The 26,451-nt window shown below is 42.4% G+C and overlaps 1 protein-coding gene across 7 annotated transcripts; it reads left to right on the top strand.

Annotated features, from left to right (window-relative positions):
- Window positions 1–177: 177 nt before the first annotated feature.
- On the top strand, window positions 178–22,069 carry LOC118222664 (myc box-dependent-interacting protein 1-like). Of its 7 annotated transcripts, none has more exons than XM_035408419.1 (16): window positions 183–455; window positions 8,213–8,293; window positions 8,970–9,024; window positions 9,571–9,665; window positions 10,297–10,392; window positions 10,515–10,622; window positions 11,186–11,278; window positions 11,514–11,599; window positions 11,704–11,779; window positions 12,009–12,058; window positions 12,870–12,902; window positions 13,641–13,707; window positions 19,888–19,929; window positions 20,453–20,527; window positions 20,648–20,749; window positions 20,859–22,069. In XM_035408419.1, the coding sequence occupies exons 1-16, from the start codon at window positions 375–377 to the stop codon at window positions 20,958–20,960; spliced, it is 1,242 nt and encodes a 413-aa protein (XP_035264310.1). In that variant the 5' UTR covers window positions 183–374; the 3' UTR covers window positions 20,961–22,069. The 7 variants fall into 7 exon arrangements, with proteins under 7 accessions (XP_035264305.1, XP_035264306.1, XP_035264307.1 ...); XM_035408418.1 differs by having other exon boundaries at window positions 20,432–20,527; XM_035408421.1 differs by lacking the exon at window positions 12,870–12,902.
- Window positions 22,070–26,451: the final 4,382 nt, after the last annotated feature.

Here is a 26,451-nt window from a genome sequence, read left to right as displayed (position 1 = left end):
TATAAAGGAGTGGCCGAAATGTTTCGGCGTCCTTGTTGCTTGCAGAAATGCTTACGGACAGAAGCAAAAATTCCCACAGAAAGAACATCGCGTCATTACTTACAGGGCGGTCTGTTCCCTGTCATTAGACAAGTGATGCTACCTTGTACCTTTAAGAGGCAGTCCAACAAGGCTTAAGAGTTACAAGCAGCTGGCTCCGCACTGGGCAGTGTCCCTTTAAGGTTACCCCCCACCCTCTGATTGAATTGAATACACGGTGCTCTTCTCGTGCACGCTCTTTTTTATTTCGGCAGTGTAGTGCCTCCTGACCCACAAACTTTCTATATCTAGCCGATTGCTTGATTGTTGAACACCAAAGTCCAAAAGAAGGCAAGATGGCTGAGATGGGGAAAGGGGTCACTGCTGGAAAACTGGCCAGCAGTATGCAGAAAAAGTTAACGCGCGCTCAAGAAAAGGTGAGGGGAATTAAATTATTTCATATTATGTTAAGGCTAGACCATTCTGGGTCTATTCTGGTCACAGTGGCCGGACAACGTGCCAGTCTGTTTGCCAAGTGGCAAAGCTTTAGTAGGGAGGCAGTAGCCTACTGGGTGCCAACTAGCTTGACTACTGTTGAGTTTGATACTTTGAGAATTGAAGTCGTTATAACAGACGGTGACTGTGTTGTTGCAAGACTGAAAGGGACTAAATGTAATAAATTGAACAGCGGCAGGGAATGTTTTCGGTTCAACAAGTTAGGCTGCATCTTCTATTTTCATTTCAATTCTTAATTATGCCTAGTGCAGTTTTGTATCAGATGTTTTAAAGTTAATTTGTTTTAGTCAGTGATACGTGAACTGATTTAAAGTAGTGTCATTCGCTCCTTTACTTTGGAGATATTCTATCGTGAGCATCATTTCTTAGGTAGCGAGTTGGCTAATCACTAGGATAATTCCCCAAGAACACGTGATGCATTATCCTGGTTTAACCGGTGCTAAAATCAGTTTTAACTGGCAAACTCTGGCGTACAGAATGTACCAGTGTTGTGTCTATCACTGTTGTGAATTTAAATGTAGATAGGGTCCACGGTCGCATTTTCTCCGTTTCGATTCTTTGACCTCCACAGGTGGTAGGGTATTACTACATTAGCCGATTACATTATGGTTGAATAAATGAAACGGGCGAAAGGGGAGAGAAATCGGGTGATGCAGACAAATAGAGAAATTGCAGTGATATCGTAGCCTACACGGCGAAGTATTTATTTGGTATTTAGCGCTATCCTGCGTGGGAAATCATATAATGGCTCCATGCAGGGTGCAGACTGTCAAACTTTTAAATTTTGCCAGTATTTATGATAGTGAATGAAAAATCCCGTGGAAGCGCCTGTGTCTTTGCGATGTAATCATCTTGTCAGCAATTGTAACCACATTATTTACTAATATATTTATTTGAATGGTCCGAGTTCCGTTTGAGGTTATTTGTCTGTATGGTTGTGTCATTCAGGGTAGTGGATTCAGGGCACACATGATCTCGCTTCCATTTGGAAGATGATCTTAGGGAAGAAATGAATAAAAATGAAAGAGGAAAGAAGGAGCTGTTTCAACCCAGATTTGGTGGAGAAAATTAAGGAAGAAATCCTGAGCAAACTTTTGTGCCTGCGGCACATAAGGCCAGCACAATGGCCCTTGCCAGAGCGACAGAAGGAAGTTGGCTGGGGGTGCGCGATGTGGGGAGTAGGCGGGCTTGAGTCCGGTTTGAGGGACAGACTCGGAGGCTTCAGAAAAGACTGTCGGTTCATAACCCCCGTCCCAGCTTCCTGGCTTCGTCAAGATAATTACTCTCTCTCTCTCTGTGTAGAAGGTCACAGTCTCCTCTTCGTGGGGAACCATGCCAGGTGGAGGAATATTAAACTGTAGCAGCTGTTACAGAGCCCCACCCCAACCCCCTTCCTTTCTGTGAACTGACTGGAGCATGAGCCTCAGTTAGGAAAACATAAATTTGCCATCGAGGGAATTCATCTGTGTTCTTGACCGTTCACATTAATAATGTGCTTTCTCTGGTGTAACTACACATGTTTTCAGTGATGTTAGGTTAGCCTCAGATGATGGTGTAAAACAAGATGGGAAATGAAAATAAAATATTTTTTCCTCTGGGGAGGGGAAGGGGTGGTCACTGGCCTCGTACCTATACTGCCAGAGAATCAACCATTACTCTGATTCTGACTGTCCCCAGTGACGTCTTCAAACCCTGCCCCTCACGCACAGGCCCAACCTCCAGAGTTCAAATCCTGCCCATTCATGGCACAAGCCCCGCCCCCGTGATCACAGGCACCACTTCCACTGTTTCAGTGCCTGCCCATGCAGGAGGCCCCGCCCCCACACCTGTCCTCTTGCTCTGTGTGTCTCAGCAGGACATGGAGGGTGCCTATGAATAGCTAGCAGACTGAGGCTTGCTGGCTAATCCCCCCTGAACCCCAGAGTGGGTGGTGGCCAGCGCCAGCCTGTGGGGTATTTTTGGTCCTGGGCTGAAACTGAACACCTGTCATTAGAAGTCAACCCAACCCAGGGGCTCCAGTAAAACAAACATGGAGATGCACAGAGACCCTCAACTTTCAGGAAAATCTCTGCCTCCTCATAGGGCTGGAGTTCACCCCTTTGAGACTTATTCCATAAAGATTTAGACTGTGGTAAAGTCCAATCAGGAGAACAGATATGTATAATCTGCCGACAGGTTGCAGAAGAGGATTACTCTGCTCACACTAGTCTCATGCTCTGAACGATGGAATCAGATTCAAGACAATGGTACAGAGCAGCGAATAGATAGTATGAGCATAGTGGACATTTTGTGTACTTTAGACATCACAGCTTCTTTAGGGAAAGCTGATAAGCACATTGACTGATTGAAGCCTCCTGCTTAAGTGGGCATGGTCTGTAAATGGTTTGTGGGGTTTTCTTGTGGGCTTGTATTTTGGCAGGTCTCCATATCTGAACTGCATTAATCCTGTATTCATTTTATTTGATTTTTTAAATTCTGCTGGAGGTTTGTAGCAGGAGTGTTCTATGATGAACTGTAAATAGGGTAATATTGTGATATAAATGTAAGACAGTTAGATCAGTTATTAGTGAGTATTCTAAGAGTTTGAAAATGTGCATTTGAAATTGTGTCAGTATTAGAGCACTGTGGCCAATCACTAGTTGCGGGTGGGGTTTGTGAGTTCTGTCATTGTTACTGGTGGGAAGTTCTCTAGTTTTATATCCCCCCCACTCCCCAATTGACATTTTGAGGAACTTTTGAATATTCCTCCCTAGGTCTTACTTAATTGTCTACTTACCTGCTGCATGTTCTTTCATTTCCTCTGCTGGCTTGGTTCACCTTTTTGACACCTTTATTTTAACTTATGAATTTAGAATCAAGTCACAGACCAAAAAATGGAAGCAAAACCATGTTCCATTAGGAAAGAGTACTAGTAATTGTGTAATGGTGAAAGCCAGGATTTAAGTGTACTCATAAGCTTTGAAGGAAAGTTGCATTTTGATAATTATTTAATGGTACTGCCTCCAGTGAAATTGTTTTTGGCTAAAATGTCATGTAGATAAACACTGAAAGAAAGCATGTTTTTTGGTTTGAACTATTAAAATCTGAGGACACCTGTAACAAAACAGAGCAGGAAGTAGGTTCTGCGGGAGTAGGTTTCCAAAGCATTTCCTTCCTACAGAGATAGGTGTCTCTAGATGACAGTGCCGTGTGCACAGGGCATGAGTCCCCCAATGGTTTGAGGAACACGACACTGAAGGTCCCCACATGCTATGGCCTTCTCATTCACCAGATTTGAACCCAAGTCAAACATTAATGGGATACTCTTGAACAATGCCTGAGACAGCATTTTCCATGTACCTCAACTTACAAGTGTGAGTTGAGTGACTTTCCTGTGGAAGAATGGTGTCGTGTTCCACCAGAAAAATGACAGATATTTATAGACTCTTATGTCATGACACATGTAGAGTGCTCTGGCCACATGCGGAGCTGCAAAACCCTATTTAAATGACTGCAGTTTATTGGTCATTCCCGGTATGCCGCCGTTGTTAACAAGTGGGATGCATATGGAGTCTTAGCCTCAGCTTTTAGCTGTGATGCTGAATCAGACCTTCATTCGTTATCACTTTCTGTATAAGCGCAGTATCCCTGGGAGTTCCCCAGGGGGAGGAACTGTGGAAATTCTTCAGAGCCCCGGAACAGATGATCCTGCCTCGAGCCCCCTGGAATGCCGCGGAGGAGGGGTGCGTGCCTCCCACTGGCTGGAACCAGGGTTTGGGTTTCACCCAGAAGAGTGTGCTCCTCTCTCCCACCCTGGAGCATACAGGCTCTGACCTGTGACTCCTGTGGTATGGCGTGCGTCTAGGTGGGCACGCAAAGTGCTATAGCTGGCCTTCTCCTTTTGGGAGAGTAACCTCTAACTGGAGGCAGTGACTGGAAGGGACCTCCACCTGCTTTTTATGATGTACGTGTTCCTCCTACTTCAGCAGCAGGCTTTCTCATTGGTTGAAGTGCTGCTGTGTCTCATGGTGTGGGTGTGGTCCAATAGGAGGTGTTCAGATGGCAAAGGGTATAGCCATAGGAGACAAGTGACTGGATTAAATCTGACTGCTCATGTTACACAACAGAGAGCTGGACGGTCTGCTCTCTCATTCCATGAGCAGTAGGATCCCTCTCCGCTCTCACTTCCTCTTGTCTTTCGTCTCACCCCTCGTTTCACCTTAATAGCTCAGCTCTTTCATCGGTCTGCTTTTTCACTGATTGCATTTACCCCCCCTTACCCCCCGAGCCCCTATCCCACCCCTTAGTGTATTCCACGTTGAGAGAAAACATCTGCACTTCTGCTGTCTTATTTGGGACACACGGCATCATCAGTGGCCTGCAATAGGCTCTTCTAATATGCTGCTCAGTGGTCACTTTCATTTTATTTTTAGCAAGTTGATGTGGATGGTGAAGAAGGACATGTTGTTTTGTGCTCACTTGCCTTGACAGCAGTCTCCTGAAATCCCTGTTCTTTCCTGTCCTGACATACACTCTGAGCATAGGGGAAATTTATTTATCTATCTTTTTATATATATATTTGTTTTGAATTCAGGGGCCATCACCGGGTCAAATTTGAGTGCATTAGACATGCAGTTTCCATCAAATAACATTATCATCTCATCTCCCGATATAAACAAAGGATTTTCCCCCTCCATTTTTCACTTTTTTTATTTCTGTCTTTCCCCCTCTCTCATGAAACTGGGTTATTAAACAACTATGAATAAGGTAAATAGACTAAGAATGATTCATAGTAATTCTGTTCAGTTCACTTCACCTCGCAGTGTATGGGCTTACTGGTGCATACTTTCATGTGTGCTCATTGAGAAAAAAACATTTTGGTTCTCGGTAATATAGAGAGTTTTGTGGAATCAACTGCTGTGTGTATCTACAGAGATATGAGGGTTTGGTCTTGGAATGCAAATAAAATATTTTCCTTTGCATTACGTGGAGCATACCGTATGTAATTCCGATTCTCCTGTTAACTCCCCGTCTGTTCCTATGCACTTTTAATGGCATCGTATAATCTATTACTTTGTTACCTTTTTGTGATTCAGTGTTTATAATTTGTGTCTTGGGCACACAGTATCTTTCTGTCTGTGAAGTGTAGTGTTCCAAGGTTATGGATCACCGCAAGGCATTTTATCTTTGCCTTGAGAGTGGGAGCAATTGCTTTCAATTTCTCTGGTTGCAGAACTGAAACCTACTTTAGGATTGCTTACAGTGAAAAAATGAAAAAGTATTTCCCCCCTTCCTGATTTCTTCCATTATTGCATATTTTTCACACTGAATGGTTTCAGATTTTTAGACATAATGTAATATTAGACGAAGGGAACCTGAGTAAACATGAAACATTTTAAAATGATAATTTTATTATTCATTTATTTAATGTAAAAAGTTATCAAACACCCATATCACCCATTTGAACAGTAATTTCCCACTTAAACTTAATAACAGTTTGCACCACCTTTAGCCGCGTTTCCACCGCAGGAACTTTACCCCGGAACTAAGAACCTTTTGAGGAACTCAGTGCGTTTCCACCGCAGGAACTAGGGTCTAAATTTAGTTCCGGGGGCTTTATTTTACCCCCCAAAAAGTTCCTGCTCGGGGGGTAGTACTTTCCAAAAGTACAGGAACCTTTTGGGTGGAGCTTGCAGCGCTGAACATTTCTGATTGGTCGAGTACTCGCAGCATTTTTTTGTGTCTATTTTCAGGCGCAATGTTTAAAAATATGCAGGCGCAAACTGATTTATTTTCATAATAACTTCAAATCAAACTTGTATGTTATGCGGCGCAGTAGCCTACTTTTGGTTATAGCCTGCCAACGTCTTGGAATTATAACGTGTGATCTTCTGTTCTTTTCTTGCTTTAGTATTCGTTTTATAAAATGCTAAGCATTCGTGCTGGGACAGCATATTACGTACTAAAACATTCAAACGGATTAATTCGGTTGCTGAATATTTTCTTCCGGATTTTCTTTGTTAGCCCGTTGTAATTGACTCAAAACGTTTGATACAGTTATGTGAGGTATGCGGTAGTTCTGCGTAATTCACATTGGTGATACAGTAAAAGCAAACTGGAAATCACCATCCGCACTTTTTGTCAGGGTAAAATAACAGGTTAATTCTAGTAATCGTACCTTTAGCTTTTTCAGACTGCCGTAATTTTACTCTGCCATTCTTCAATTCCACAAAAAGACCAGGAAGACTATGGACTAATTTATGGTGCATGGTTCGCATCTGGAGGGCACACTTCGCTGCTCGGCTAGCAGTAACTTTGAAGGAAAGCAAACGGTGGCTGTACCACTACTAATTTAAATTTTCACCCAAGTCCGAGTTTTCGTTCTATTCTTGTCATTTTGCAATTAGCCTGTATAGAATTGACGATGCGAAAGTAATCAAACAGCAAATTGTTTACAATGTGGGCATGTTTTCTGCTGTTGTTGCCAGTTATATTGGAAATGTGAATGCATTCTGTCGCTTCGGATGTCAAGACATGAAAGCGAATGTTCGCATAAAAACATAATGAATGTGTTTGAGAGGATATATAAAACAGTTACAATCTGACTATTGATCTGTTATATCCTATTTGTTGCATAACAACGGTCCAAGTTCAACTACCAACGACAGTTTTGCTTGACAACGGTAAAATATGCCCAAACGGCTGCAGAAGAATATTTCAATTCCAGGTGATTAAATCGATAAAAATCAATAAATACAAAAGTAACCATATATAGTCATTGTTGGTAACCCGTTGTATATAAGTGGAATAAACCCCTCCGGGCTGTCCCGGTTATTAGAAAATAATGTAGGCTACTTCGGTGGTAGTATGGGGTTACAGAAGAAATCATATGACAGATGGACCGACGACAACGTCGCTTTTTCATACGTCAGTGGGCTAATTTGCCTAATCTTCGCGGGACTTTAGACCGCGGTGGAAACGCAGACAACCATGGGCTGAAGGATCCTTTTAGTTCCTGGTAAAGTAGTTCCTGGGACTAAAAGTTCCGGGTAATTTTGGTGGAAACGCGGCTTTTAACAGAAATAACTGCAAGCAAATGCTTCCTATAATTTGATATCATTCTTTCACATTGTTGTGGAGGAATTTTAGCCCACTCTTCTTTGCAGAACTGCTTTGGTTGTTTTTTGAGCATGAGCTGCTTGTTTTCGGGTCCTGCCACAGCATCTCTATTTCATTTTTGTCTGTAGTCTATTATACAATTATAATGTATTGGTTATCACTCTTATCTGGGAACCTACTGTACCAAGCCATAATGAGAAGATGCATATTGCATCCCATGATTTATGAGAACGAAGGAATGAATATTGTTAAGCAAGTACCATATCCATGATTAAGTAGCCTATATTATATATAAGTCTGTGTGTTCAATTATTAGAACCAGAACAGGTAAAACATGCAAATAGTGCATACAATGATCATAAAGTAGCATTATAATAGCAAAGATGTAATGCCTTACTCTGATCCATAATAGCAACATAACCTTGGATTGCTGTATATAGAAAGGACTGCGATTATGATATTTGGCACTATGTTGAAACATGATATGGGGTATTGACCCGGTTACTGGAGCTAATCCTCTGCAATCAAAATGGTATGTGACTAGTCAGTGATTAATGTGGGGATTTTTGTTTTCCTGCAGGTTCTACAGAAGCTGGGTAAGGCAGATGAGACTAAGGATGCCGCATTTGAGGAGAGCGTGGTAAACTTCAACAAGCAGATGGTGAGAGGCCTGCAGTGTCTATTCCAATTAGCTAGACCTCTTTCCTTCATTTAGACCTGCCTCTCATATAGACCTCTCCACACAGACCTCTCCTCACAAAGATCACACACTTTCACACAGACTGATAGGCTCATTCTTTTATTGGTCCACACAGTTTTTGTGTGCAAGTAAGGATATTTTAGATAGTTTCAGACCTTCCAGTTTTACAATGGTGGGGTATGAGAGCATTTAGGGGTTTGTGGTCTAAAGTAAGAAAATAGTGTGCACCCACACTGGCCCTTTCTGGAACCCCAGCTCTAGAACATGAAAAGCGCCTAATTAAGAGAGATCAACAGCTTGTTAAAATTCTGGGATTGCTGTTGAGGTTGGAATGAAAACCAGCATACACAGGGGTCCCCCAGGACCGAGTTTGAGAACCACTGCTTTAGATCATGAACTCCTGAATGCCCTGGTACTGCCAAACAAAAACATACACTAACACTGAATGAATATTAAAGAACTCTAGAAAGTAAACTATCCCTTTCATTCATACAAACCTCTCTTTCTCTTCAAGGGAGAACTCTATCTATCTATCTTTATCTCTAACTTTCTCTCTCTCACACACACATACACAGATCTCCCCATCCTCCTTGTCTCTTTCTTGTTACACTTATTTGTCCTTCCGGTGTGTTTTCAGGCAGAGGGAACCAAACTACAGAAGGACCTGAGGGTTTACCTGACAGCTGTCAAAGGTTTGCTGTGATAAATTATGTTCTGACTTATGTCTACGTATGTATAATCGTATTAACAAAATAAAATGTACCAAATATACCAAATAAAATGTACCAATTTCACCTCATGTTTATTTAAACTTATATCACAGGGGTCTTAAACTCCAGTCCTTGAGGGCTGCAGTCTCTGCTGGTTTTTGTAATTTTCTTTCAGTCCGTAGCCCTGGTAACACGGTTAACCAATCAATGGCTTAAATTAAGTGCGTAAATTCTGGAAGACATCAAAAATCCCAATATACCAGATTTGCCATCTAAAGCACTGAAAAGCCAAGGCTGTCACATTCACTGAAGTGCATGAGATTTTTGTAGCTGGGCACATGAGTGTGAGATTGGCACTCAGTGAGTGAGGCTCATGCCTAATCCCTACTGTAAGACGTGGTCTACTGTACAGTATGTTGGCATGATATGGCAGTGGAATGAAGACTATGAAAATCGGGTGCTGGATGTGACGTGCGGGTTCAGCTGTCCAGCTCTCTGAGTGACGTCTGTCTATTTATTTACCCGCAGCGATGCACGACTCATCCAGGCGTCTGCAGGAGTGCCTCGCGGACATGTATGAGCCAGAGTGGTACGGCAAGGAGGAAGTGGATTCCATTGCAGAGGTCACCATTATCATTAGTACTAGCAGGCTTCAGCCTCGGCTTGCTATGTTTGATTTCAGTGGTAAACACGCATGTTCATTACAGGAAAGTGAGTCATTGACCCTCTTTTTGAAGGGTAGTATCTCCGAGTAGCTGGATTTGGAGAAGAACTGAGATTAGAAATGTTAGCAATGGGTTTGTTATTATGTTCCTACTTCATCCCCTTCCTGTCAGCTCTGTTCCATCTCTTTTTCTCCGACCCCCCTTCTTTCTGTCTCTCTCACACATGGGCACTTGTATATATGCACACACACACACACACACACACACACGCATACACACGCACACAGTAGTCTCTCATCACTGTTTGCGTCTCTCACTCTTCACTCTCTCCTCAATGTTATGCTAAAGGAGATGATAGAGAAGGAGCTGGATGTTATCTTGGAGGTAAATGGAGCTCATTGTGTGTAGATAGCCTGGGTCTCTCTGCAGGCCCCATAGCTCCTTACTTTTGTGTACCGTAGTAGTTTGCAGGTAGTTAAAAGGCTGCAACTAGAAGAAAATGTGTGTGCTTAAATGTGTAGGTTTAAATGCATGTGTTGCTGTGTGTGCATGCGCACACCTGTGTGTTGATTTGTTAACTGTGTTGCAGGACACTGACCTTCTGTGGATAGACTTTCATCAGAAACTGGTGGACCAAGCTTTGATCTCAATGGATACGTACCTGGGCCAGTTCCCTGATATTAAGGTAGGAGGTAGCTCTGTTAATTGTCGCAAGCTTTAATTCGGTTCTTGAACTCTGTTGTCAGAGTTGCGATGGTCAGCATGTGCATAGACCGTATAAAAATATGTCACTTGCTCCCCCTGCAGGCGCGCGTTGCAAAGCGCGACAGGAAGCTGGTGGACTTTGACAGCGCACGACACCACGTTGCCTCTATACAAAAGAGCAAGAAAAAGGATGAGGTCAAGCTGGCCAAGGTAACTGCCCTCCCAACAGACAATCTCAGGATCAGTGTCAATACTGAGGTGCAGTTTATTTCAGCACTGACAATTTCAGTTTGAATCCCCTAATGTGATTAACCAGCTGCTACTGGTATTTGCATGCTTCTGCAGCCAGAAGGCTTCTGATTAACCTGCCAGTTAATGTAGATGTGATTGTGTGTGTGTGTGTGTGTGTGTGTGTGTGAGTGCGTGTGCATGTGTGTGTGTGAGTGTGTGAGTGTGTGTGTGTGTGTACGTGTGTGTACGTGTGTGGTTTTGCTATTTGTTCTACAAAGCAGTTTTGGTGTTGCTGATGGAATCCAATACTAAAAACACCCAGAATTTTTTAGCTGCAATAACTTTGAGCACTTCACTTGCTTCCCTCTGTCTCTCTCTCTCTCTCTCTCTCTCTCTCTCTCTCTCTCTCTCTCTCTCTATCTCTCTCCCTCTCTCTCTCTCTCTCTCTCTCTCTCTCTCTCTTTCTCTCTCCCCCTCTCTCTCTCTCTCTCTCTCGCTTTGCTCTCTTTCCCTCTCCTTCCCTTGTCTGTGTGCATGGCCAGCAAGTTGCACTCCTGGAGAAAGCAGCCCCTGTGTGGGCTCAGGGAATGATCTCAGCGCATCATGTTGCTCAGACTAACCTGTCGAGAAACCAGGTGACTTGTGAACTACTGCCAACTCCCTCATTGTGCTGCCAGTTGTGTCCTAACACTTCCTAAATGCATGCGCAAGACACCCTTACTACATTTTTTCTCCCGGATCATACAACAGGCTATGCAATAAGTTACATTTGTATATTCAGCTTACAAATGCACATATGTGTTCTGTAATTGTTTTCTTATGGACTGACTGTGTGTGTGTGTTTGCGTGTGTGTGTGCCTGCGTGCCCAGGCAGAGGATGAATTGGGACGAGCCCAGAAGGTGTTTGAAGAGATGAATGTAGATCTACAAGAGGAGCTTCCAGCACTGTGGAACAGGCGAGTCCTACTGAAAGAGGAAGGGGATGAGAAGGACAGTTTTTACAGTGCCTCTGTATTTAAGATGGAATCGCTCTCACTGTCTTGCCTGTCTGTCTTCACAGTCGTGTTGGCTTTTATGTTAACACATTCCAGAGTGTGGCATCACTGTCAGAGAAGTTTCATAGAGAAATGGGAAAGGTGAGAAACTATGTCCTTCCCTCTTGGTAAACTACTGTTCGACCGATTTGTCAACTTATTTACTGATTAGTAGGTACAGGCTCCTCGCAAATCTGTTGTAGACATTATTGCATTTGAAATAGCATTTGGAATGCCATGACACTGAACTTCAAACTGAATTATTTTAAACGGTACCACAAGGGCAGTGTTGACATTGCTAGAGATAACTATGAATTCTATCTGTCCTCAGCTGAATCACAGCCTGAACGAAGTGATGACCAAATTGGAAGAACAGAACAAGTGAGTCACTGAAGCTGTGACTACTGAAAGTCCTGACCATCAAGCATCAGGACAGGCCATTGTATTGCCCCTTCCAGATTATTCCAACACATAGAGAACACAATGGGAGGCTGTAACTGTCAAAACAATCTTTCAAAAGCAAAAGTCCAAGGCAAACCAAGTTTGTAGTTTACTTTTAAAAGTCTTTATTCATTCAAGTACATGAAAACTAAGAGCAAACGGTGGACTGCTGCACATGTGTAGTGGCTACGTCAGGGCACAGATACATGTTATAGATCCATTGTTCCTTTTCATGCCCGTAAAAGAGCACACATATCAACCAGTGGACTTTGCCATTTTGAAATGTTTCAGTTTTATGTAGTGATACTTGTCTGCTCTGCACTTATTCCCACTATAACTGTCAGCTCATGTCTGCCCCCATCTGGTAGGAGGAATTTATTACTCTTCATTGGCGCTTTAGGATTATCTCTCATAGTAATAATGTGTGCACTCCTGCTAAGGTGTTCAGTGTCAGAAACAACCTTTTGCATTTGTGAGGTGGTCAAAAGTAAATAAGTTGCACACTCAAAGGGGAACTTAATTACTTCTTGTTTATTTATTATCATTGTTTGCTGATTTGTTCCCATGTGTCTAATAAAGTCCTTCTTTGAGTGCAAACCACTTCTGTTTTTAATTACTTATTATCCTGGGTGATTCCGCCAAGAACATAATTTCAGCAATTTAGGTTGGGTGAGCATGATGGTCAGCCTGTAAAGATTTGTTTTTTGAGCTGGTAAAATGCTTTAGAATGAATGAACCCCCATCCCCACAGAAAGGGCTTGAAGGCAGACGGAGGAGTAAAGAGGTACAGTACCAACACTGGCCAGCTGCTGTCTAGCAGATGTTTGTGTGCTGGACTGTGTTTGGAGTCTGTGGGGAGGTTAAGTGGTGCCCAGTTATTTGGGTGTGAAATTGTGTGGTAAAAGGTGTGGTGGGATGTCAGTCGTATTACCGTTGAATTGTATCCAGGGCGAGCCCCTGCTTGACACTCAAATATTTAAGAAAAACAGGCATAACTACTGCATGATAATGTGTTGAAAGTGTGTTGGCCTTGTAAAGGATGCTGGGAGCAAGCTGGCATGATAATGTTTGTTGGAAGTGGTTTTGCATGGCAATGGTGGCACATTGAATGCGTTTATCTGGTTGGGCTTGCAGAACATGTCTCAAGCTTTGTGCTGCCTAAAATATGTGCCTCACAGCTGTCTGTTGCACTCTGATGTGTGTGAATCAAGAGAAATCTAAATGGGCCTTGCCCCATTGGGTCAGTACACTGGGTCAGTACATTGGGTCATTACATTGAATCAGCACATTGGGTCCGTACACTGGGTCCGTACACTGGGTCATTTCATTGAGTCAGTATATTAGGTCAGCACATTGAGTCAGTACACTGGGTCAGTACATTGAAGTCAGTACACTGGGTCAGTACATTGAGTCAGTACATTAGGTCAGCACATTCAGTCAGTACACTGGGTCAGTACATTGAGTCAGTACATGCTCAATGTACATTTAAATCACTGTGCCTCTTCTCCCTCTCTGGTTACAGGGATCTGGCTGGCACCAACCACAGCCTCACTCCACAGGAATCACCCATTCCCAAGTCTCAGTCCAAGGTAATGACCCCCGTAGGCCTCTGGTCACTTCCACTCTTGGGGATAGTGCTCTTTTCTACATGGAGTGAAAGTGGGAATATTTGTCTTTTAAAGTCTATGCCAGTTTAAATTTTGTGTGTCCCTTTGAGAAAGTGTTTTAGTTTTGTGTGTCTCCGGGTGAGTGAGTTTGAGGTTTTTGTTTTGTTAGAGAGAGTGAGTTTGGCCTTTGTGTGTCTTTTAAAGAGAGTGTAAGTTTTTGGATTGTGTGGCACCAATTTATTTGAGGTTTGTGTTTCACTGAGAGGGCATGAGTTTGGGGTTTGTAGGTCTCCTTGAGAGGCTGCAAATCTGAGGCTTTTTTTTTATCTCTGAAAGCTCTGAAAATAAGAAATATTTAGGTTGTATTGCCTCTATATTTGAGTTATTTAAGTATGTATATTTTCAACCAAAATAGCTGATATTTTGAGCTGGCATTTATCTGATGGGAATACTTGTTGAACCCAGCCAGCAAACCAATTTTTTTGTGTGCTTGGCTGCAGTGATGTGGTACAGTAACAGAGCTCAACGCTGTGATATTTGTCATTTGTGGTAGCAAGATATTACTGGCCGATAATAACAACTTCTGTTGTCTCAACCCAAGCATTATCATTTTTGTTTCTGTCTAATTGTTACTGGTTATTCAGGAAAAAATTTGTGATTGGATATTATTAGCGACTTGTACAAGTTATCACCACAGGGCATTTGTGGCCCGCTAGCTGTGTGGAACTTGCTAGGTCTTTGTGTAAGTTTACTCACTAAGCAATACAACTCACTTGGTAACTTTGAAGATTTGTCAACTGAAAGTTTCTGGATTATCCTTATGAAATTAGTATATGTTAGCTGACTAGTTTTCTAAGTGGATAGTATAGCTGATGGGAACACAAAATGTATGTTTGAACAATTTGGAACTGTCTGAGAATGCATTTATATTTACCTTATAAGAGAATAACCATTAATGAAAATAAAAAAGATTCACTCTAGAAATTGTTCTCAAAAAAAGTCAAATAAATTATGAATTTGCATAAGCATGAACCCTGGACCATGATTTCACAAAATATTAACATCAGATTTACATTATCAATAAAAAAAAAAAACAAGAACAGAAATTATGCATTAATTAATTTTGAAAATGTTTGGCCATATACGGTAGCATTCATATTTAGCTAGCCTTCACCAAATTACTTAAGACCAGAATCTGTGCATTCTCTTATCGACATGAAGGGTATCTTTACCATGAATTACTACATTATAGATTGCACAAGTTGATCAGGTTAAAGCAATAAACTAAAATATCAACACACCAGATGTTGAGTAGGTGTAAACTAGATAAATGCATGTACTGCTTCTTTTCTGAGAAAAACAACAGCAAACAGCATGTGAGGGCTGACATTTTGGAAGATGAGAGAAAACCCCAGGTCACTATTGCCTGAGCACAATTCTGTTTGTCAGACTGTCCCATTGGTTTGAGAGAAGAAGCCCAGTCAAGAGAGTGTAGATAATACACATATTGCACATTTGTTTGAATGGATCATTGTGGTGAACTGTGGTTTAAAATATCTACAGAATTGCTGTGGCCTTGAGTATGAAATTAGAAACCATGGGGGTAAGAAACCTGTGTCATGTTTAAAATTAGACTGATGCGTGTGAGTTTGCATGTCCTCGTTCCCTGGCAACATGGACAAGAGCTTCTGACAAGAGGTGTAGTAGGACATCTGGAAGGTGTCTGAAGATCTGTGATTACGCTTATGACATTTTTGCAGTTAAATGTACACTGGAAAATTAAGGAAGAAGATCAAGCTTAAAAACTAGGTTAATGTGCTTTTATTAACACCTTTCAGTCCTGTCATGTGTTGTACTAACCGTGTAATGTGTGTGTGTCTCTCTCTCTGCTGAAATGTGTGCTCTGTGTGAACATTAACCCAGGTGATCAGGCCTGGGCCACCAGTGCCCCGCCCACCTTTAACCACACCCGATAAAATGGTCACGTCACCCTCACAGGTCAGGAAGTAACCCCAAACTCCCCTACCCCCACCTTCCTGTGATAGCCACAGAATTGATCCACCCAGCTTCCCCTACCCACATCATCCTCCGTTTACCTCACCACATCCTTCTGCCCCTGTAAGTTACCCCATCATACCCCATAACTCCTCTCATTCCTCCCATTACCTTTTAACCTACACTTCTCCCATCATCTCTTGCTTTGCCTCACTTTTTATTCCCTATACACCCCCTCACCTAATCACACAAAGCACACCTCATATGTGCTATCCCTAAGGCACAACTCTGCCACTAAACCTCCCAGGGATCAGAGCCTCTCTCCCTGTCATGGTAGCAGGAGGCCCATGTAGAGGGCAGTCTGCTGCATGAGGGTCTGGATGTTACCTCAGGGAGCAGAGGCATATCCCCAGGGTCTGCAGAGTAGGGACCTCTTCAGACTCTGGGCACGCTGTTCCGCTGGAATAAATTCACAGAGTTTGACAATGGCGCTCAACATCAAAGAGACAATAAACAACAAGCCATGATATTGTTTTGTCTGGAGGGTATATTGTTAGGTAGCCTAAAATAAAGTTCATGTGTGGGTCATGCTCTGTGCAGAGACAAAATAATAAATAACCAATGCAACTGCCCATTTTTTCCCCTGTAAAGGAAATCTCTCAGTTCAGTTTTACATGAGCCATGTCATTGTTGTGAACTAATGATGGAATCCTACGTTATCATTTTTTTCTTGTTTAAGCAACAGTTACCGAGTCATTTTACTGTTGTGAATGGGATCACTGGCATTGTTATCATCTTCTCTGGTTTTATTTTGTTTAATAAAACTTTGAGATACTGTTGGAATTATTTCTTAGTTATGGCATAAAACATTTCAGCTCTTTAGCTACAGGTTTAATGGGAAATTAAAACTAGCCCATGAGAAATGTTTAGGCAATATTTTACATTTTCTTCTGAGGGAAGAAAATTTGAACTATTTTTAACTAATTTATTTATGTGATATATCAAGCCTAACTCTGCACCTCCTGAAAAAAAGCATATTATTCCTTTATCCTTATCATAATTGGAGACTACATTTTCTATAGGTATGGGTGTGTGAGTGAATGGTGTGTGTGCCCTGCGATAGATTGGCAGCCTGGCCAATGCACTGGTCGGCAATCTGCTTCTCGCCCAATGCACACTGGGATAGACTCCAGCACCCCCCTTGACCCTGCCCAGGATAAGCAGGTATAGATAATGGATGGATGGATGAATACATGAAGTAGCCAAGAGAGATTTGGGGCTGGTTCATTTTTAGAGCAGCAACAGAGCCGTCACACTGTGAATAGTGCATAATATAGAAAAATAGTGCATAACATCAAACAAACAATATTGAACTGTATGTGTAGTTGTAGTTGTAGTCTTTACAATAGGAGGTAGTGGTGATGATCATTGTAGTGTTTTGCTAATGGCTATCATTGGGGCATGTACTGCCCGGGTATTTATGTGTTTATCTCTCGTTCTTGTTGCTTCATGGAAGGTGATGTCATGGGATATGTGGGAGGTAAGGGGGATCCTGGTTTCTTATTGGTTATGTGAATTTCTTTACCAGCAGTCATTCCCTTCCATAGCTGAGTCTTGGCACTTTCTTTCTTAGTTGATTGATGTTATTATTTTGTTGTCATTTTCTAATAATAGTTATGAGTGTATGTAGTACGAGTCAGCAAACTTAGTAACACTCAAACATCCCCATCTACTCTCTGACTTTCTCAGTTACAACCTCCTTTATCTAAATACTCCCTCATTTATTTAACTAAACCCTAATTTGCCTATACTCTGCCTATACCTTAACTCCATCCTCCCTCTTCTGTAACTACACTGTCGATTCTCCAGCTACTCCTTGACTTTTCCAAGTACACCCTGATTTTTTTCTAATGGGCCATGCGTCCCCTAAAGACACCCTGACCTCTGACACGTCACAGTCACTGAAAACATTTCATACAAATGTTTTAAATGTTATTTTTAAATATTTACCTTTTGTGGCAACTAAGGTAGGAGCAACAGAGTGGAGTTTAACCCTGAACCAGGCTTCCAGTAGGATGCAGGTGGAAAGTTCTGTGTCATTCTATTGACCTAGAATTCCTGTCTTTGGGTGTCATTAAAAGAAGGAGAGAGGGTGAACGGTAGAAGAGGGTGGGAAGATCCATTCACATGATCCACCAGAAACATTTCTGATTGTGCTGGCCCGTGAACATGAAGGCCGTGTACTTCACATCAATTTTTTGATACTCCCATGTCCCCGCTTTTGGTCTCTTTTCATTTTACCTTTGGCACCTCCCATCCACTCCTCGCCAATTCTTTTATACCCTCACTATCCTTCACTGCCCCCCTCCTCGCCCCTCCCAGCCTGAGCAGGCCCCCGCAGAGCCACAGCAGTGGGACGAGGATGCGCAGGCTGATGTGCAGGCGGGCCGGGACGATGATGCGCAGGCGGATGCGCAGACGGGCTGGGAGGGTGACGGAGCACAGTCTGCGTCATCGGGCTGGGGCTATGAGGGGGCAGAGACTGCGCAGTCAGCCTGGGACGACGATGGCGCGCAGACTGCGCAGGCAGGCTGGAACAATGAGGACAATGCGCAGACGCACTGGGGAGATGATGGGGCCCAGGTAGGGTTGGAAGAGGAGGCTGCTGCAGATGTGCAGCCAGGCTGGGACCACAGTGGAAGCCAAGCTGGGAGGACAGAGGAGCAGACTGCTGCTGCGCAAACGGGCTGCGCAGACACTGAGCAGCTACAGGGGGAGGACAGCGCAGATGGGGGCTATACTGAAGGGGATGGGGAGTGCCAGAATGTAAGTTTATTTGGGTAGAGTGCTTACCAAGAGTAGATGGGTGTAGAGTGGGAAATAGAGTGGTGGATGGATGGTAGTAAATAGGGGGTCATAGATGTGTGAATGGTGAGGTGTATCTGTAGATAGGGAAGTGTTATTAGTACTCCCAGTAGTGTAACGTGCAGTCCATGGGCACTCAATCAGCAAGCAGGGGTTGCTAGATAGCGATGAAGTGCCTACCCCTAACTGAATGAACTTTCAGTTCCCTGAGCAATGCAAACGACAATTGCGTGTCATCCTGTGGAGCTGCCGGCCACAGTTGCCTCTGGCACGTTTCGGATTTGATTGTCCTCGCTCTTTTTCATCTGAAATAATAATTTCCCGGAATCGGCAGTAAAAATTTATATTTAAAAAAAATATACACACAAAATAAAATAGCTTCAGCTTATTCGGGTTGTATTGCAAGTGTGGTGTTTATACACTGCTGAAATCTGAACACTAGATGGGTAAAGCAATCCAACCAACATAACGATGTATGTAATAGATATGTTTAGTGGCCATTGGTCTTGATACTGTGAACTCATTTATGTTAACCAAGATATACTTTACGGTTATAAAATTTTACAACAGCTATTGGTAATTAAGTTTTATATGTGAGTGTATCCTCTTATTAAGTGTAAAAAAGTCAGTATACCTGTTGTCCAAGTCTGAGTTACAATTGTTAAATGAGATAGTGACATCCATCCACACTACTCATTTGTAACCAGGGATTTATCTTATTTTAAATGATCTTATACTGTTAGTGGTGACATTTCTTTTAAGTGTCAAAACTCATGAAAGTGTTTTCGTAAACTCTCCCAGAAGATCACTGGCAAGGCTAAATAACCCCAAATGTACAAAATGTACTAAATGCCACTCCTGGTGCACTGATGCACTTTGTGCAACTTGTTCTGGATTGTTTTTTATCTTCAACCCTAAGGCAATGGTCATTGGTTTCATGTTTATTGTATGACAGTCAGACCAAGTTTTTCTGTGGCATTATTGTTCCCACTGCAAGAATTCTACTTTTCAGATGGTTAAGTTTTAAATCTCATAAGTAATTCAATTCACCTTGTCAAAAATAATGTAATGTTTGAGGTATATGTACCTGTGTACCGTTTTCCTGTTTCTTAACCCAAGGAAACTTTACTACATGCCCCTATGTATTAATCCTTTATTGCATTTCAGATGGTGCACTTGTAAGGCTGTGTTGAGGTGTGTAAGGGTGGTTGGATGTGTGGGAAAGGTGCTCCTGTCCATCATGGTGAGAATGAGATACAGGGAAGGAGTTAAGCTCTCCCACTGACCCTCTCCCTCTCACAGGAGGAGTCGGCCGACGCTGCTGGGACTGCTGGAGCAGAATCTGTGAGTGACTCTCAGCCGGGTATACAGTACATACAGTGCACACGTAGAGATGGACATAAGGGTTGGTTTTCCATTGGTTGTTTGCCTGATTACATGAATGAAAGAAGCAGTGGACAGCACTGACAGGGCAGTAGTTGCCACGGGGTGAAATTTTCCCAGGTACAGGCTTGCCACAGTATCATCTCAGGATGACGTGTTTCGTTGATGCCATAGACCGTGCTTTTGGCCTCTCCCCGGGTCAATGGCAAGGATGACCAATAAGTCATAAACATGTAACATTTGAAATCTCTATTTGCTATTTTGTTTGTTTCACATGTGGAAAATATCTTTTTAGTGTAGTATAACTCTGTGCCACTTGTAAAGCAAACTACACCTCAACTACACTTTTGACTGATATATTTTTTATGGTGTAGTATTTCGTAACTAAGTACATTTTAGTACACTTTTCCTATGCCTGTTCTGGAGATACTGAAGGTAGACCTCATCTCCCTGTCTTACTCAGAATTCTCTGCCTGCTGCCCAGGATGAAGCGTCGCCAGTGGCAACAAGCAACGGGTCCGTGGAGGAGGTGGAGATGCCTCCAGGATTTCTCTTTAAAGTGAGTCAGGTCCAGGCAATGTGCATCAACAACCATTCAGCATTGTTTTCCTAATGAGGGTGCACTATCAGGCAGTCCCGATAATACTGTGCGTATCCTTGCTCTGTATTTGATCAACAGGTCAAGGCGATGCATGACTACATAGCCAATGATGCAGATGAGCTTGAAATGAAATCTGGGGACATTGTGCTGGTTGTATCCTACGACAACCCTGAGGAGCAGGTGAGTTCAGTGGTGGATCACGTAATTCTGTGGTTACCCCTGTGTAGGTTAGGTCCAGCCGTGTCAACCCAGTGCTCTGCACCGTGTCACTCATACTTTGTATCCGCAGGACGACGGGTGGCTGATGGGAATGCTGGAGGCCAACTGGATTAAGGAGAAAGGCCTTGCTCACAAGGGAGTGTTCCCAGAAAACTTCACCCAGAATTTGTGAGCAGGATGTCCCAACTTTACCCCTCACCATTACCATTGCTCAGGAAAACTGGAAGAAAGCCAGGCTTGGGAAGAGGGAAAAAAACTGCATCATCATCTTTAACCACAGCAATCCCATCATACATCATGTGCACCTCTGAAGTGATTTGAATTGTGTGTTGAGGGGCGGCTGCAAGTTCATTGTCACTTTACTGTCTGAGCTTGTTACAGTTTCTCAAAGAGGGTCATGCGGGTGTTGGAGTACGAAAGTGCATCGCTCTGCATACTCTTTAGTAGAGATTTGTTCTTGTTTTTACTGTATTTCTTAATACCAAGTAAATGGAGGGGGTATGTTGTGCATTAAGCTTTGCGTTAGACTCCACCTGGGATCAGGAAACATTGATCTCCATGACCTCAGGACCAGGCATGGTACAATGACAATGAACTCAACAGATTGATTTGAGAGCAACCATATCTATGCCTCTCTTGACATCTAGCCTTTGACATCTATGGCCGAAAGCGCTCCAGGAAGACTTCTGTACTCTTTCTTCTTTGTTTGTTGCATTTATTTATGATTGTTTTATTTTTTTCCTGTGGTCACCTGTACTGTCTAAAAACCAGAACTGTCAGCAAAGTCCTCCAAACAAAAATGAAAAGTGAAAAGGAGACGGGAGGGGCTTGTGGCTGTTTAATAAAAAGGCACTGAATGACGAATGCTTGAAAATAACATTTTACGTTTAAGAAAAGTTGTTAAAAAGTTGCATGTAATTCTATTGCGATATAGCTTGTAGCAGAACTGAGTACTGTAATGTAACAGTTCCGTTGGGACTCGCCAGGTGTGAGTTCATTTTATCAGGGTGAATTGTGCTTCACCTGAACACTGTTGGGGCTGTAACATCATTAAAGTAAAAGTGGAAATGATGAGTGCCATGATGTTCTGTTGCTTCTGTGAGGCTCAGTAGAGTGGCTTTGGCCTCAGGAGTGTTTGCAGCTCCTACGTCTACAGGTGGCATTCAGGTCCTTCACTAGGGGCTGATAATAAAACATGAACCTCATAAAATGAAAGCACGTTAATGTGTTTGTGACTGAATGGAGGCAAGCAGTACTTTCATTAAAAGTATCTGCAAGTGACCAGTCCTTGACTCTTTTGGGTGAATGTGAAAATGTGAAGTGGTGATGTGAAAGAGCCGCAGTAGACAGACTCCCAGTTTCCCCCACTTCTGTGGAAGCAGGTTAGCAGGTGCACTGCAGGCTGAGTATTACATACAAACTACATTTTGTACTCATCCTCCATCAGTTGTCAATGCAATATGCAATGCCCTGGATCAATGGATCACGTACCCCTTTGTAATTCCTGCCAAGACTTTTAGATACCATTGATAACATAACACTGTTTCTGTGCAGAAATCTTTATATTGTCACCTCTAAATGCAGATATAGTGTAGGTACTTATGTATGGTGACCTCCAATGTCTATTCTCACAGGCATTGTGGTATAGTCTCAAAAATGATTCTCCATCCAGATTTTCCAGATGTCTTCTGATAGCCTAATGGGCTTCCTATAATATTTGGGTGGTTTGATATTGATACTGAATCCTATTGTCTTTTGAAGACATGCCATTTCCTAAAATGCTGGAACCTGAATGTGCCAGCCAACATGTTTTTGTAAGCCCTGCCACTCTCCTGGTCAACCTTATCGTCCCTGTAGCTGCCATGGAAACTGAAGGAAAGTTCACAGGCTGCATCGTTGTGTTGCTCACCCACTGCCTATTGTGAAACAATAGTGGTACATCACCTATTAAATTTGTGTGAGTGAGTGTGTAAGGATGTGCTTTTCTGTGAGTCTCCCAGTTACCCTCTTTGGCAGTGGGTTCCTATAGACAAGTGCGGCGTTCCTATAGACCAGCAGGTAATGAGGTCACCTCTGTCTCAAGAGAGATGGGATCATCTAACAAGAGTACCAAAGATAGTGTCACAGCAGAAACTAAGACTAATTTTCATTAAACGTTATGTCCTTCCATTATAATCAGACTGGAACTCTTTACATTTAACAACAAGAAATGTAGAATATTCAATAATAATAATAATAATAATAATAATAATAATAATGCATTTACTTAGTGCTTTTCCAGGCCCCAAAGATACTTCACACCATATTGTTAAGCAGTCTGTTCAGTGCAGTGACAGGCACGGTTCATTGGAGTGTTTCTGTTTGGGAGTGTTGGCAGGACATTGTCAGGAGCATTCATAATGCCATGTGCCACGTGTGGTGTACGGTGAATTTGGGTGGAATTACAGTAAGTCAACCGGTATCTCTCTGTCATTGTGACAGCTGCAGGCCACTTCTCCCCTTTCCCCCCCCTTTCTCTTACTCTGCCACAGGTACCCTACCGGACTTCTCGTACTTTCTAGCCCGTTGTCCTTTTGGAAAGTCTCCCCTTTGTTGCCGATTCTTCTCAGATTTTGTTTTTACAGCTTTTTTCTGGTTTTTTTTCCTGTCCACACATTCACCTGTATTATTTAATAAATACTCTTTACTGCATCATATTTTTGGGTATCAGAGTCTTTACGTTATGGATGATGTCAGAGGGTTCAGCCATAACATTGCTGCAGTGCTGTGATGGAGATCTGCACCATGCAGGGAGTCACGGTGCTGAACCATGATGGAGATCTGCAACGTGGCGGGAGTTATGGTGTTGCACCATGGTGAAGATCTGCAGTGTGGTTACGGCTCTTGGCCGTGATGGAGATCCGGAGCATGGTGGGGGTTACGGTGCTAAGCTTTGCTTTGTTTCAGTTTCCTATTGAAGGGAAAGATTACATAGTCCCATCCCAAACTGGTTCGTGCATCTGGTGATGGGGAGGGAGAGAATTGAAGCTGGTTAGAAGCAAAGAGTATTACTGGGGAGTCCAGCTCACAATGTAGCCTTATATGAGGGCTGAGACTCAATGAACCAGAACCCTCTACTCTAAATTCAGTCAGTGTCCTGGAAATATGCTACTAAGATTCCATGTTGGAGATCCACAGCGTAGTGGGAGTTACAATCCAGCGTCATGTTGGAGATTTGCTGGAGTTATGTTGGGTACAAACATACTGACTGCAGGTTTTTGTCCGTTGACCAGCCCTGGGTCTTCTGCAGAATACATTCATTTACCAAATTGTACCTAACATCCATCCAAGCACACTCATGTATAGAACATGTGCAAGCATGCATTCACACAGAAATCTATATTTACAAGTCAGATTGCCACCTCTTTGTAAACTTAGCTGGTCATAAAACACTTCACTTACGGATTTATCTATTTTTGTTTTCTTGCATGGAGTAAAGGGGCCTACAGGGAGCACTGTAGAGAGAATTCCCAGACCAAACTGGTCAACAGAGACACACAGGAGTGCTGTCCTTGGTCCTGAAGACCCTGGCCAACCCAGTCTGAGTCAATCTCTCCACTCAGAACTTTTTCAGAATTACCTCACACAACCCTGAATTCAACAAAAAATTTAACTATTGAAACTGAATCAGCAGCAGTGATGTTCACCTATTAAATTTAATATATTGAAATATCTCTTGTTAGTCCTGCAGTAATGTTTATAGTTACATAACTATAGACATTGAGTCGCAAACTTTATATCATGAGGCATACTGGGAACTAACTTCATTTTTGTTGTATGGATGAATTAGGAACAGGAACAATAGTTTTCCCTCTGACTGAAGCCTCACATTTAGAAATTTCTTAAATGTCCATTAGAAATTAAATCAAAAATCAACTCCCTCCCCCCCCACCAAATCAAACTATCCTAGCCCATTTCAAGCACCAGCCTCTAAAAATATTTTCACGTCTTTTCACTGTTCCATTCATAGCAACCTACCTACAATCACACATCTATGGATTTATCTTGCTCTGAAACAACTCCACATCTGTTACTGACATTTATCACTTTACTGCCATCCTGTGTAACCTTTTGGTATTGCATTCGCAAAAGCCAAAGCTTGTTAATAGGAGTGAGCAACCTACGCTACCTACTCTTCTAAGTGGGCTACATCTGTCAGCCAAATTGTCCTCAGTGGGTAACAACTACTGAACCTATATGTGGGCAAACGTTGACAGGTTCAATATAACACATAGTGCTTCGTGAAAAAGGTTGTTTGACAGATTTAGTAATCGCTACACTAAAACCAATGTAAAATCCAATTGCCACATGATCGTGAAGAAGCATAATAGAGCATTACACTAATGTCTTTGGCACTCGCGGGAGCACCTTATGAAGATGATGATGATGATGCTGATGATGATGCTGATATTTTCATATATTCTCATTTCATGCCACTCCATTCCTGATGTGTCAAATGCAGTGTTACGTGTGTCCTTAATAAAGGAGTCCATGGTTCAAGCTGAGGTTCCATGACATATCAGCACCATTCATAAAGAACCTCGGTTTACTGTCCATCTGTATTATGCTATGTGTATTCCAGTCTGGAGCTTCCCAATGACACCCTCTTTTCTAACTGGCCATCTGACCTGTTTGTCAGTGTGCTTCAGGGAGCTCCTTTCAGCTTTTTGTTGCGACCATTTTCAAGTGTGACTATTTTGTGACCATTATCAAACAAGAAATATTGTTGCTTCAATCTGCTTTCCTGTTTTGACTGTTAACATGCTACTCAAAAAAACAGAAGGCAGTAAATATTGTACATAAGCCTCTGCTGCTGTTACGTTCAGCTAAAATAATTCCTATACAGGTGAAATGTTGATCATGGCATCCTCAGCAGGCAGAGATACCTAGGTAAATACTGTGGAAACATCATGAGAACTAGCCCTGTGTGAGTAATGGACAGGTTCAAATGGAGAATGTGATGTGAAATGTCATTAATGTTCGCTATGTGAGTTCTGTGGGTGCAGGTGAGGAACTGCTCCCCCTGTAGTCAACATAGGGTATGGTGTCCACAGTGGTTGCGGCAAGGCCCCTGTAGGTGGATAGACAGCACAGTAGCGCCACTGAATACTGTGAGCAGCAAACCACACCCTGTTCAGTCTAACTCAGAATGGCCATATAATTAACAGGCTAGGCAGCACCGTATTCTCTTGCCTTTCTCCTTTACTGTCGAAAGACAGTGACTTTTTGTTGTCAAAAATGGAGTCCGATATCATGTCTGAAATGAAAAAATAATTTAGGCATATGCTGATTTTATTTCTTTTGAATTTTAAGATACAGCTTTGGATTGAATGGGGAGGGCAGCTATCACAATGAAACTGTATGATTCAGTGCATAAAATACAGTGTACATATATATATATATATATATGGTGTTTTCATGTCTACAACTCATGGTATACTACACACTTACTGCTTTTTCTGATATCCTAATCCTGATTGAGGATTTAATTCAGACACCTCGTGACTCTTAATCCAGACACCCCGTGACTCTTGCCATAGCTTGAACCTGAGAATTAAGTAAATATTTATTTTAAGGTTATTATGCAGTAATACATTCATCAGTGACTCGTTCCACTTAACTTT

This window comes from Anguilla anguilla, chromosome 3, assembly GCF_013347855.1.
Source record: "Anguilla anguilla isolate fAngAng1 chromosome 3, fAngAng1.pri, whole genome shotgun sequence".
NCBI lineage: Eukaryota > Metazoa > Chordata > Actinopteri > Anguilliformes > Anguillidae > Anguilla > Anguilla anguilla.
The sequence above is the reverse complement of the archived record's forward strand: the minus strand, read 5'-3'. Positions and strand labels throughout refer to the sequence as shown.

Excerpts from the sequence above, each read along its gene's own strand:
- LOC118222664 (XM_035408414.1), top strand. The coding sequence starts at position 375 with ATGGCTGAGATGGGGAAAGGGGTCACTGCTGGAAAACTGGCCAGCAGT. Across the intron at positions 10,393-10,514 it reads GCCAGTTCCCTGATATTAAG|GCGCGCGTTGCAAAGCGCGA; the intron begins GTAGGAGGTAGC and ends CTCCCCCTGCAG. Across the intron at positions 10,623-11,185 it reads ATGAGGTCAAGCTGGCCAAG|CAAGTTGCACTCCTGGAGAA; the intron begins GTAACTGCCCTC and ends GTGCATGGCCAG.